Source organism: Triticum aestivum, chromosome 2D (assembly GCF_018294505.1).
Source record: "Triticum aestivum cultivar Chinese Spring chromosome 2D, IWGSC CS RefSeq v2.1, whole genome shotgun sequence".
Classification (NCBI taxonomy): domain Eukaryota; kingdom Viridiplantae; phylum Streptophyta; class Magnoliopsida; order Poales; family Poaceae; genus Triticum; species Triticum aestivum.
The window spans coordinates 622,174,195-622,187,145 of record NC_057799.1 but is presented as its reverse complement, the minus strand read 5'-3'; the positions used below and the strand labels follow the sequence as shown (position 1 = coordinate 622,187,145).

Below are 12,951 nucleotides of genomic sequence, written 5' to 3'. Positions count from 1 at the left end.
CATAGCATGCGTATTAATGCTCACATGCATAGTCCTTATGAGGATAGGCAGATGCCAAGGTAGAGTAAATAATGTCCCTTGTTTTAAATTCATCTTCATTGTTTGAGTGTTAATAACAAAGTATTTATCTATAGCACGCAACCGACGAAAAGAAGGAAATCCAGAGAGACTAATGGTAGGTTGTCTTGGCTCTTCCAGTTATTTTGGAGGTGAAAATCAAAATTTCCCATTTGTTAGCTTTGAAGAATGGACACCAAAATGGATAACTTCTTTGGCTAGATACAAATTGGAAGGGGAGGTTTTGGCAAAGTTTACAAGGTAAAAAATCACATACAAAGCTATAGTGGTGCATGCTCTCCTCGTTAATTCAATTTGGCGCTTGGGCTCATCTACACCGGACGGTCAAATGTGATTCACCATCCAACATGGTACCCATCGGTCAATGGACCGGTCTGGACATCCGTTTTCCCGCAAACCGAAAGCAAACAAGGGGGCTTTGCGAGCGTCGGGACCGTTACCACGCATGCGTCCGACAACCTGGTCCCACTCGAATAGCCTCCCGCCCAAACAAACGCCCCGCATCAAGTGGTTCCCACACATTCATGCCAGCCAGCAACACTCTAGAGCGAACTTGACGGACCGATATTGATGCCAGTTAGAACGACACGACCAGACGAGCAGGCGCGTCCTCTACTACCACAGTGGCCACGGCGCGGCTCCTCGTCGTCGTGGGCAATCGTGTTGGCTGAGGATATGGCGGCGAGGCAGGTGGCGGTAGGTGCGGCACAACATGATGCGTCGCTCCGCGTTCGCCAAGTCGGACGAGGCATAGGCATGGGTCTGCGACAACCACAACCTGGCCTGAGCTCTCAACCGATCTTTCACCACCATAGAGACGGTTGCGCGCCGCCGCCGTTTCCTCAACAGGGAGCTCGACAAGATCGGCAAGGAGTGGTTCCTAAGCGAATCTTTGCCGGAGGCGGCGGGAGCAAGGTCGCTGCCAAGGCAACGCAGCTAGGGTCAGCATTGGTCGCGGCGGCCCTCCGAATGGCACAGGAGGATGCAGAGCGGCTCCTCCACGAGCGCCAGACAGCAGCCAGGCAAGGATGCCTGGCCCCGCGCCCTTCCGCCGCTAAAAGGACCACTCTAAAAGCATAGACGGCGACGGGGGCCACGCCGACGAGGTCATCGTCCGCTACAAGTTAGCCCTTTTCTTACTTTTAGTTAAACAGACAAAATATAGTTCGTTTTATGTAAATTATGTCTGAACTGAACTAGTCCGCGAGTAGTGATACGGGAGCCGACCATCCGGACCTAGGAGCCGTCCATCCAACCGTGCAGGCCGTGGACGAACACCGTGTCCGTTTTGGAAGTCAGGGTCGGAGATGCCCTTGGATGTTTAAGATATGTTGTATTTTCTTTCCTTTATGAGTAACTGTAAGATATAGTTTTAGTGCATCTTTTCTCCTATGTGGGCAGTGAGTGTTTTGGTAGGTGGAAACTGGAAAGGTTGTCACAGTGTTGCAAAACAATTCGCTTTGAACCACTTGCTTTGACCTGACCAGAAAAGTACAAGCGACTGCTTGAAAGAAATTGACTCTGAAGGCATAAACAACATCAGAATTTGTAGCGTATTTTGGTATCTGCAGAAGTTCAAATAAAACAAGATCGCAAATTTGCAATACCTGCATATATTCCTGAAAGGTACAGCTATGCAATGCGTAGTAAACAGAACATCCACATTTATACGTATCTCTTTGTGCCGATTATTCCTTCTATCGTACTCCTACAGTAGTACAGTACCATTTAAGTTTACATCTTCTGAAGAAGAGTATCCATGCCGGCACGCGGTGTGCAGAGAGCTTCCAGAGGGACGGCCTTGAACATGACGGTCCCGGAACTCGCGGCCATGTCGACCTCTTCGTCCCCGACCTTTCTCCAATCGAAGCACTGGATCAGCGTGCCAAGAACCAAGCCCATGGTCCTCATGGCCAGGCTCTCCCCGGGGCACTTGCGCCTGCCCATCCCGAACGGCATCATGACCTTCCCCTCGGCGCTGCCATGCTCGAACCTCTCCGGCCTGAACTCCTCGGGCGCCGGTCCCCACGCCGCCGGGTCGCGGTGGATGGCGTATGCGTTGACGAGCACGATCGTGCCCGCGGCGACGTCGTACCCGTGGAGCTGGCAGTCGGCGGCGGCCTCGTGCGGCAGCAGCAGCGGCGCGGCGGGGCACAGCCGCAGCGTCTCGCTGATGATGCAGTGGAGGTAAGGAAGGTGGGGCAGGTCCTTCTTGTCTAGGAGGCGGCTCGGCTCGCCGATGAGGCTGAGGTGCGTGTCGATCTCTTCCTGTGCCTCCTTTAGCACCGCCGGGTGGTTCAGCAGCAGCGCCATCGCCCATTCCGTCGTCGTCGACGTCGTCTCTGTCCCGGCGCCAAGAAGATTCTTCCGTCCAATTTCAAACACCAAAAAATTACAGTAGTGTCAAATAATCACGAGAGCTTGAATGGTAAACATGGATGCTGCGAGAGAGACTCACGGCGACGAGGGCGGCGATGAAAGTGTCCGTGTACAGGTCGGGCTCTGACTTCTGCAGCGAGAGCATGACGCCGATCATGCTCTGCTCCTCCTCCTCCTGCTGCTTGTCGGCGGCATCCGCAGCAGCGTTCAACCGCTTCTGCCTCTCCCCGTCGATGAGCTTGTAGATGAAGGCGTTCCTCCGGCTCGTTGCGTCCGCCAGCCGCCGCCTGACGCCTCGCCAGTCGAGCCAGCGCAGCACCGGAAGGTAGTCCCACAGGTTGGCGACACCGACGAGCGGCACGATGGCGTCCACGATGTCCTTCATCTCCCGCGCCTCCTGGGACATGTCCGCTCCGTCGTCGGAGTAGGTGTTCCTGCTCCGCGCGATGGCCTCCATGAGGACGCTGTGGGAGAGGTCGAACAGCCGCCGCTTCAGCTCCACCCTCGCGGCGCCACCCGCGGCAACGCGCGCGAGGCGGCGCACCAGGGCGCGCAGCTCCCGGGCGACGACGGCGTCGGACATGAGGTCGACGCGGCGCGCGGAGAGGAGGTGCACGACGGCGACGCGGCGCGCGGCGCGCCAGTGAGCGCCCTGTAGTCGAAGGAGACCTCCTGCAAGGACGGGAAGCGCGGCCGGTTGGCGAGCGTAGCGTCGAGCTCGGAGGAGAAGCACTCCCTGGCGACCTCTGCCGACGCAACGACGACGGCGGGGCGCGAGCCGAGGCGGAGGGAGAAGACCGGGCCATGGCGCGCGGCGAGGCGCGCGAGCGTGGCGTGGAGCGGCTGCTTGAGGAAGGGGAGGTGGCCAAGGAACGGCAGCGCCAGCGCCGGGCCAGGCGGCAACCGTCGCCGCGGCCGCTTTTTGGTGGGGAGGAAGGAGTGGAGCAAATAGACGGTGAGAAAGGTGATGGCGGCGACGTAGAAGAAGTGGAAGCTACCCAACTCCATTGTTGTATCTGCGGCGAAGCTGATCAGGACTCGTGAGATGTTCGCAACTTTAAAGCGGTGCATGGTGAAACTGACGCCCGCGGTGATGTCATAGCTCAGCTGCGTGTGTGGAACGCTGTCATTTTGAAAATTTGTGCAGAGTGAGAAGAGTGAAGATTAGATCAGCCATCAGCACCGTCAGTCAAGATATATAAGAAAATCTCAGTCGTTAAACATAGATGAATTCTTTTTGGAAATCTAAATATGTTACGAAAGTATGTTCCATGTATCAATATCACAGACAAAGTTCTCAGATGACAAAAGGAGTAACTCCGTTAGAATCTGGTGGCTTCTAGCTAATCTGACTAATCTCTGCCACGGTTCACGAACAACCTAGAAATAGATTGATTTTGGTTACACTGTGGGCCCCAATCTCAGGAAATTCACGTCAAAACGTCTAATCATTCAGAAAAATCTCTCTTCCTCCTTTTCAGATTAAAGCACCCTTCTTTCTGCGGTTGTGGCTTTGTGAACAAAGAATCAGTGAAAGAATAATGTGAAACACAAGATAATCCAGCATCTTGCATTTCATCCCCTATTGAGCTCACATGGTGAGTTTCACCATAGCCTAGGGGTTGTTCTGGGGGCATTTTATTTAGCGTAAACACAGGGACTATGGATATTGTGGCTAGTTCGGATGCATGGTGAGTTTCACATTACACTCCATATTTGTAACATGGCCGACAACTTCTCATGGACTCTCGTCGCCGTGTATGTGGGATAGCCCAGGATGAGTTCAACGTCGACTTTCTCCGTGAATTGGTTAAGTTGGCGAAAGATAATCCATACCCCATTCTTATTGGTGGTGATTTCATTTTGCTACGATTTCCAAATGAGAAAAGCCGTGGTAGGTTTTATGATCATTGGCCTTCCCTTTTCAACGTTGTCATCAACAGTCTAGATCTGCGAGAGCTTTCCATCGATAGAATTTTTCATTGATTCTAGGCTAATTTTTATTATTCTATGGAATGCGTAGGATAAAAAGAATTCCTCCATAGAAATAGGATTCTATTCCTACAAACTAAAGGGCCATGAAGGAACTTTTTCTATGAAAATTTAATCCTATGCAATTCCTACAAAATTCCTTCAAACCAAAGGAGGCCGTAGAGGGTTCCGCCAGGACGAGAGACGAAAAAACCAGAGTGGAAATCTGGAACAGGGTTCGATTGGGAAAAAAATCGATAGGGGTGGGCCGAGCAAATGAAACGAAACGAAACGGGGACAGACTCCCCTTTAACAGTACAGATACAGATATAGTCATACAGATAATCTATCTACCTTTGTTTTTCATGTACATATACATAGCATTGTCCAATCTGCATGCAGGAACCATCTGATTATTGATCTATGATATTGTTTGTCGCAGTTGTTGTGGCCGCCGGCAATGTTTCACTGCTTCCTCCCCACTTCTTTATCCTCTCCTCGGCCAACATAGCCTGCACCGTAAAAAGTCCAGACATTTCTTAAAATAAAGATATGCTCAACTACGATCGAGTCATTATATATCTATATAGGAAAGAAAGAATGAGAACGAGTGATATTAGTGTAGTACTGCACACCTGATTCTCCCACTTGGCTCGGAAGCAAATTATGATAAGTATAGCAGTCTGCAGCAGCGTGCCAATTGACATGCCCACCCAAATCCCCTGCAGATATACATTGTTGTATAATCAGAGCAGGTTAGAATCAGATTGGCCGTTCTAATTAATTATGTATCCATAAATATTTGAAGTTGATTTGGTTTTGCTCTTACCAATGCACCAAGTTTTAGCTTGAAGCCAAAGAGGACTCCCAGTGGGATGCCAAACAAGTAGTAGCACACAATGTTTATGAACGCCACAAGCGTCTGCCACCCTGCTCCTATCGCCACACCTGCAAAGCGACATGTTCCAATTGTCATTGGGATCACTGGTTTAATTTGGTAACTGATTGGCGTAGTGGTACGTGCCTGAGAGCACAGGCTGGATGCTGTTGAGGAAGATGGATGCTGCAAGAAGGTAGCCAAGCTTTGCAGCTCCCCCCACGACCCTGTCGTTGTCGCTGAAGAACCGTGGCAGCTCGGTCCTCCAGATGAGGAACACGGCCAGGAAGACCGCCCCGATGGCGGCGGACGTCAACACTGCTATGATCATCGAGAACTTGGCCGCCTTAGGCCTGTTCGCGCCCAGCTCGTTCGACACCCTAACGCTGCATCTCGAGAACTTTCGCATTAGCAAAAATACTGATGAATTTTATACTTCTTTTTTTTATACAGTTGCAGTCTTGTGTGGAGTACTATTTGTGTTGTTGCGTGCATTATCTATATACCTCACTGCTGCATTGAAGCCTATTGCCACCATAAGGGTCCAGAGCTGGTAATTGATGCTGTAAAAAAAATTAGACACGTTGATGTAAAAAAAAGAGTCAGACATGGAATACCGTTTAATCTTCGTGAGACAAACACTATTGTCTGTGCGCGCATAGTTAGGTTGCTGGTTCGTCAGATAAAAACTGCTTACCAAACGGACATGACGTCTACCTGGAGTTGAGCATTCTTCAGGAGACCCACAAGGATGAGCACTGCACTGTAGTACCACAGCTCCAAGCTAGATAAGAACCCATCGTGCATATACACAATTTAAATTAATCTGCTTGGTGATTGAATTATAATCATATAGCAAGCTAAGAATTGAAACATGTACCAACCAGAGCATCACGGCGGAGGCGAGGGACAACTTGACGAAGGCGGTGAGATTATTGAAGGCCAGCACGGAGAACCCCTTCCACGCCTCTGGGAAGCAGCCGGAGACGAGGTAGGCGAACTGCGCAACGATGATGATCCACCAGGTGACATTCCCGATCATGGCGGCGCCGAAGAGGCCGTGGCCGAGGCGTGTGACGAAGAGGTAGTTGAGCGCGATGTGGAGGGCGAGCCCTGCGCCGGAGATGAAGGTCATGGCCCAGACCTTGCTCTGCGCCTGGAAGAACTTCTGCAGCGGGAAGTTGGCGGCGTAGGCGAACAACTGCGGGACGACCAACCGTGTGTACCGCCCGGCAACGGCAGAGATGGCAGTGGGCTGGTGGAGCGCCCGCAGGATTGGCGCCGTGAAGACATAGGTCGGCGCGAGTGCCAGCGCGGTGGCGCCGCAGATGATCCAGGAACGCTGGATGTAGACGCCGAGCATGTCAACCTGTCCGGCACCCACCGCCTGCCCGCATAGCGTCTCCAGCGCGCTGCCCATGCCAACCTGCAAATGCACCCCCTAGCATCATCCGCTAGCGCGTGGTTTGTAGTTGAAACATATGCATGCGCGGGAAAGAGTGAAATTCAAACGTGTCCATGACTCGTGGTGGGCTTTAGCCAGAAGCCCAGAACACACCGACATATCGGGACATCACATGGTGCACATATTGTGTGTGGAAGGCAATAGACAAAGTTTGCGTGGAAAAAAAAAATCCATTCTAGTCACTCCTCTTTTGCTGTCGAGGCGTGCGGTAAATATTAATGTATTCCACCCAAAACCTCTCTTGATTCTCCCTTTCCCCCACTTGACCAAGCCACCGGTCCACCATCGTCGACATCTTGTTCTTTGGTGGCTACCGTCATTGGGTCTGACCGCCAATTGAGCGTCTTCCCAATTAACCACTCATCTACACAGAAGGTCTTGAGTTTGATCCCTCGTCATGCCATGTGCAGTCAAACGGGTGCCTGGTTCAAGGTGGGCTCTGTCCATTTGTTTTTTAGTTTGTTATCCTTTTTACCCCACGTTTTCTGCAAAATGCCTTCAAAGATCTAGGCATGCGGCTCGAGATAACCATGAGGTTGTCATTCACCGTCGTGATTTTCTCTGGCCATTTAAAGGAACACCTCGTTATCTATATGTTAGCGTTCTATGAACCTTTGGAGGCGTTTTTTAACATATTTGAATAACTACCGTGTTGTAGTGACACCGTCACACCACACGGTGCACGTACTCTGTGTGTGGATCTCACTAGACAAGTTTGCCTGGAAAAACAATCCACTCTACCCACTCCTCTTTTACTGTTAAAAAAACTCTCTCAGCGATCAACGCTAAACCTCTCTTCATTCTCTCTCTCTCTCTCTCTCTCTCTCTCTCTCTCTCTCTCTCTCTCTCTCTCTCTCTCTCTCTCTCTCTCTCTCTCTCTCTCTCTCTCTCTCTCTCTCTCTCTCTCAAAAGCCACCGTTCCACCACCCTCAACATCTTTATCTTCGGTGGCTACCGCCATTGGACCGGCCTCCAATCGAGCATCTTCTCAATTAACCACTCATCTACGTGACTTTTTATGACGTCCTTGCCACCCCACAATTCCCACCCCTCATATTGACATACAACCCCTCACACACAGGTTGCCCAAATCTCCCTGGTCATGGGTAACCAACAAACATATATGTCATTTTAAGAAAAATCTTAAATATAGTATAGAAATATATTTAAAATGATAAAGTAGTATATACGCTAGAGATAATACAGCGGGAGTCTTAGAACTTGCATGTGACGGTCAGCTCGATGCACAAACTTGTAAAATACGTGATTGTGGTCATCAAAATTGCGTGGACGTGCAAATACGGCCACATATCAATATAGTATATGAATCTATTTAAAATGATAATGTAGTATATATATTAGAGAATACAACAGGAGTCCTAGAACTTGCATGTGTCGGTCAGTTTGGTGCACGAACTTGCACAATGCGTGATTGTGGTCATCAAACTTGCGTTGGCGTGCAAATACGGTCACATATCCAGTACGCGGGCGTATCCGGTGCTCGCTCGGCACGCTACCGTGGACAGGGCCCACTGTCAGTGACAGATTGCGCTCCGTGTAACGTGTTACATAAATACCCCTCGCCTTTTTATTTGCGAAAAAGCCCTTAGTTTGCAGAAAAAAAAGGCTCCTGTTGGACCGAACACACCACCTCAAGCAACCCGATGCAGGACCAAAATTGTGCACCAGGCACATTCACGTTACTAGGGTGACATACAACTTGATTTATCCTGGAAACGTCCGGGATTATCAACTATATTTTTTTGCATGGATTATCAACTAAATATCTGCCGTCTACATGATTGGACTAAATACAGGTAAAATGTACAGGCAACTCTTTATTAAATATACACTTTTATATTACATAAAAATATATTTATTTAATACGTACATTTAAAATATTTATTAAATAAAAATATTCAATGAATACAAAAAGAATTATACAGTCGCTGCTTATATATTTTAGTTATAAAAAAAGATGAAGACAAACATTAATAAATATTTATGAATATTCACTTGTGTATATTTTTTACTAATGACTTGTATATAAAAAAATATATAATTTACGTATTAAACATGATGAAATATGCATACCAAGAGTTTAGATTTTAAATTATGAATGTATTCAATTGTACAAACATTGAACTAGACAAACGTGCTTATAATCATTGAAGTGCTTGTATAATTTTAATTTTAAAAACATTTGTATTACAATTAATACAACCATTTCTTTATAATGCATAAATATTATTATAAAATACATGATTTTTTTATGCGACATGAATTTCTAAAAAAAAGAACATGTGCAATTATACTAATATTTTTAGTTATAAATATTTGAAAAATATTCCCTGAATTTCTAAATAAAAAGCACATTTTTATAATTATGATTTAAAAAAATTGTATTATAATTATACAAACATTCTTTATAAGTAGTTCATAAGTATTATCTAAAAATATGATATGAACAATATTTGAAATTTATATTACTGAGATTATAATTTCCATACTATCTTTTTAGCAAAATTAACATAGTATCTACAATTTTTTTTAAATGAACAGGGGCAAAATGGGGCGCACAATGTAGCGCATTTTGCTCCACGAGCGCCTCTGTTCACGCAAATTAGGGAGTAGTTTTCCTATCAGTAGACACCTACAATGGTGCGTTGTACTCCCTCCGTTTCTAAATATAAGCCTTTTTAGAGATTTCAATACAAACTACATACTAATGTAGATAAACATATTTTATAGTGTAGAATCATTCATTTTGCTCCGTATGTAGAATCTTTAAAAAAGGCTTATATTAATAAACGGAGGGAGTAGTTGTTAGACGGTTTGTCTGCTAACCTTGGGTTATGGGTTCGAGAGGCTTTGCACCCACACTTTTTCATGTTAATTTTTGCTCATTGGCAAAACCCATCAGTGGTTCCCTTTTTTGCAAATAAAAAAGGTGAGGGGGTTTTGCGCAAAAACACGTCACACCAAGGACCACCTATCACTGACATTGGACCATGTCCGCGCTGGCATGCTGCGCAAGCATAAGATACGCCCGTGTATGGGATATGTGACTGTATTTTGCACGTCCGTGCAAATTCGATGATCACAATCACGTATTTTACAAGTTTATGCATCAAACTGACAGTCACATGCAAGTTCTAAGACTCCGAGTGTGTTTACCTCTATACTACCACATGGTCGTATGTAAGACGTGGGTGTAACAACACCAAATGGTAGGATGTGAAATTGAAGTTCTAGGTTTGTCCCGAGTCAAACTTTTTTAAGTTCCACCAACTCTATAAAAAGTATGATATGATCTAGTACAATCCCAAATACACATAGTACAAAATTATTTCATAAATAATTTCTTGAAATTTAATTTGATGAATATTATATGGACTTTGCATAACATAAACAAAATTGACTTAGGACAAACTGAGAAGTTCAATTATTTTGAAATGGAGTTAGTAAGTAGGAATGCGCGCTAGCATATGCGTGTTAATTGGCGTGCCTGCCTGCGTGCGTCGGTGCGTACCATGACACCGTAGGCGAAGCCCTCAATGACGTTTATAGCGACGGTGACGGCGCCTAGCTCGAATGTTATTGACCACCAAACTTTACAAGCTCCCATAACATTTGTTGATGATCATTCCCACAAACTTTCAGATTTTTTGAAATATTTTGCTATGTTTTCTTGCGTGGGTGCACTGTGGTTGCACCGAAGGTGGGTGCAGCCACTACTTTCCCTAATATATTTCATTTCCCCTTTATCTCTGTCGATGGTGAAACCTCTCTTGATTCTCCCTTTCTCCCTCTCGGCCACCCAACGGCCCACCACCATCAACATCTTCATCTTCGGTGGCCACCGCCATTGGATCAGCCTCCAATTGAGCGTCTTCTCAGTTAACTACTCATCTACACGTCTTTTCATGACGTTGTTGCCACCGCACAGGGCCCCAACCCCTCATATTGACATACAACCCTCACGCACTCCCTGCTCATGGGTAACCAACAAACGTGTAGGCTATTTAAAACAAACATCTGATATAGTTTATGAACATATTTAAAATGATAAAGTACTATATATACTACCACATGATAGGTAGGTAAGACGTGAGTGTAACAACACCAAATGGTAGGATGCAGCAGGTTTAAAATTGAAGTTAGAGGTTTGTCCAAAGTCAATCTTTTTTAAGTTTGACCAACTCTACAAAAAAATGATACGTCACTGTTAAAAAAATCGGTCAATTTAGTGATTTATCGTCCGATTTATCGTCAATCGGTGGGTGACCGATAAGATTATGCCATATCATCAAGAACGGCATTTTGGAGCTCGGCCTTCATGGATGCCCTTTTTTTAATTTAAAATTCATACTTTTTTGTTTCAAAAATTTCTGAAAAAATTGTACAAGTATATAAGGATGTGATGTGTATGTGTGTAAAATTTCAGGATGAAATACCTTAAGATGCGATCTGTGCAAAAAGAACAAACTCATGGACTTTTTGAATGAATAGTATCATGTGTTGAAAAGTCATAGATTTGTCTTTTTGCACAGCCCTCATTTCAACCTATTTTGTCCTAAAAATTTACACACATATGTGTTATTCCTACATCTATGTCTGTATTGTTTTTAGAATTTTTTGAAATGTAAAATATGAAATTTTTTGAATTTTGAACTTTTCAAAAATTGGCCTTCATGGAGGCCGAGCTCCAAAAGCAATTTTCACATATCGTCATCATTTATCGTTTGGACCGATTTATCGCTCTGACAGGCGATTTATCGGGAATATACCGATAAATCAGGACTATTTCTAGCACTATATGTGCAAGAACTATGTTTATTTCTGTTTTGTGGACCTTGTTATGTAATATGTATGGCTGTCCTGTTTTGTTTGCCATGTACAACGATTCAAAGGCAAAGGATCAAGATAACACTTCTATTCAATATTTGTTTTTGTTGAACATATCATATTTTAGTGTGGGAAATCTGGGATTTGTAAAAAAATTGGCCATTAATAGTCAACCGATAAAATCAATAAATTGCCTGATTTTCGATTAATCTCTAATCCCCAGCCAACCAAGACGCAGCGATAACTGATATCCTCAACATTTAACGATCTACAATACCAAATACGCATAGTACAAAAACTATTTCATAAATAATTTCTTGAGATTAATTTGATATTCTAGATGTTAATAAAAAATTCTATAGACTTGGCATGACATAAACAAGTTTGACTTGTTGCGACAAAATTATTTTAAAACGGAGTTAGTAGGTATTGTCCTGATTTATTATTTGCCCCCTTCGTATTTTGTGCTAAATTTTGACCTTAGATTTAACTAACAAAATGGTAATGCATGTGATAAAAATAATATCATTAGAAACTATGTCCAAATATGAATTCAGCAATATAATTTTTTGTGACATGCATTATTATTTTCTTAGTTAAATTTATTATCAAAATTTAGCACAAAAGTAAGGGGACCAATAAACCAGAACCGAGGTAGTAGCAAGTAGGAATGCGCGCTGAATGACGTTCAAAATATATAAGCATGTTAATTGGTGTGCCTGGCTACGTTCTTCGTGCGTACCATGACACCGTAGGCGAAGCCCTCGATGACGTTTATAGCTACGGTGACGGCGCCGAGCTCGACCTCCCCGATGTGGCCGACGAAGCCGATGGTGACGAAGCCGATGGAGAACTGGAACACGGTGGTGAGGATCGCCGGGAGCGCGATGTGCCACAGCGTCTTTGACTCCTGCCAGCACTTGCTCCCCATCTGAACCATCTCCGCCCGGCCGGCGCCGACGGTATATATGAAGTAGCTAATCCAAATCTACCTGTCGAACTGTCTTGCAACTTACTCTGTATACATGAACTCCCGGCCGACACATGCTCTAGCTTGCTGTTTCTGTAGAAAGCCTGGTCGCAGCTAGCCAGCGAGCACACCTATATGTAGTAGCACCCGTTGGCTGTTGATGCATCGTTGTCGAGTCTAGCTTGTTGGGTGAAGTTGGGCCTGGTACACAGCTCTCCGATCGGCCAGGTCGTGCCCAGAGAGGGGTTACACAGGTTAGGTCACTAGACGCGGCAGGTCGATGGGGTAGGTGGCTGGGATTGAAACCCCTCAAAAGAAAATTTAGGTAGTAGGCGGGGCTTGAAGTCGCCTCGCTTGGCGCCA

At 45.7% G+C, this 12,951-nt stretch overlaps 1 protein-coding gene and 1 pseudogene across 1 annotated transcript; both read right to left on the bottom strand.

Annotated features, from left to right (window-relative positions):
• Window positions 1-1,762: 1,762 nt before the first annotated feature.
• Window positions 1,763-3,471, bottom strand: LOC123050499 (cytochrome P450 81Q32-like; annotated as a pseudogene).
• Window positions 3,472-4,841: 1,370 nt separating this feature from the next.
• Window positions 4,842-12,585, bottom strand: LOC123050498 (protein DETOXIFICATION 29). Its single transcript, XM_044473282.1, has 8 exons — window positions 12,361-12,585; window positions 6,190-6,731; window positions 6,003-6,089; window positions 5,812-5,868; window positions 5,453-5,691; window positions 5,258-5,376; window positions 5,064-5,150; window positions 4,842-4,940 (listed from the first exon to the last, which is right to left on the bottom strand). The coding sequence occupies exons 1-8, from the start codon at window positions 12,556-12,558 to the stop codon at window positions 4,842-4,844; spliced, it is 1,428 nt and encodes a 475-aa protein (XP_044329217.1). The 5' UTR covers window positions 12,559-12,585.
• Window positions 12,586-12,951: the final 366 nt, after the last annotated feature.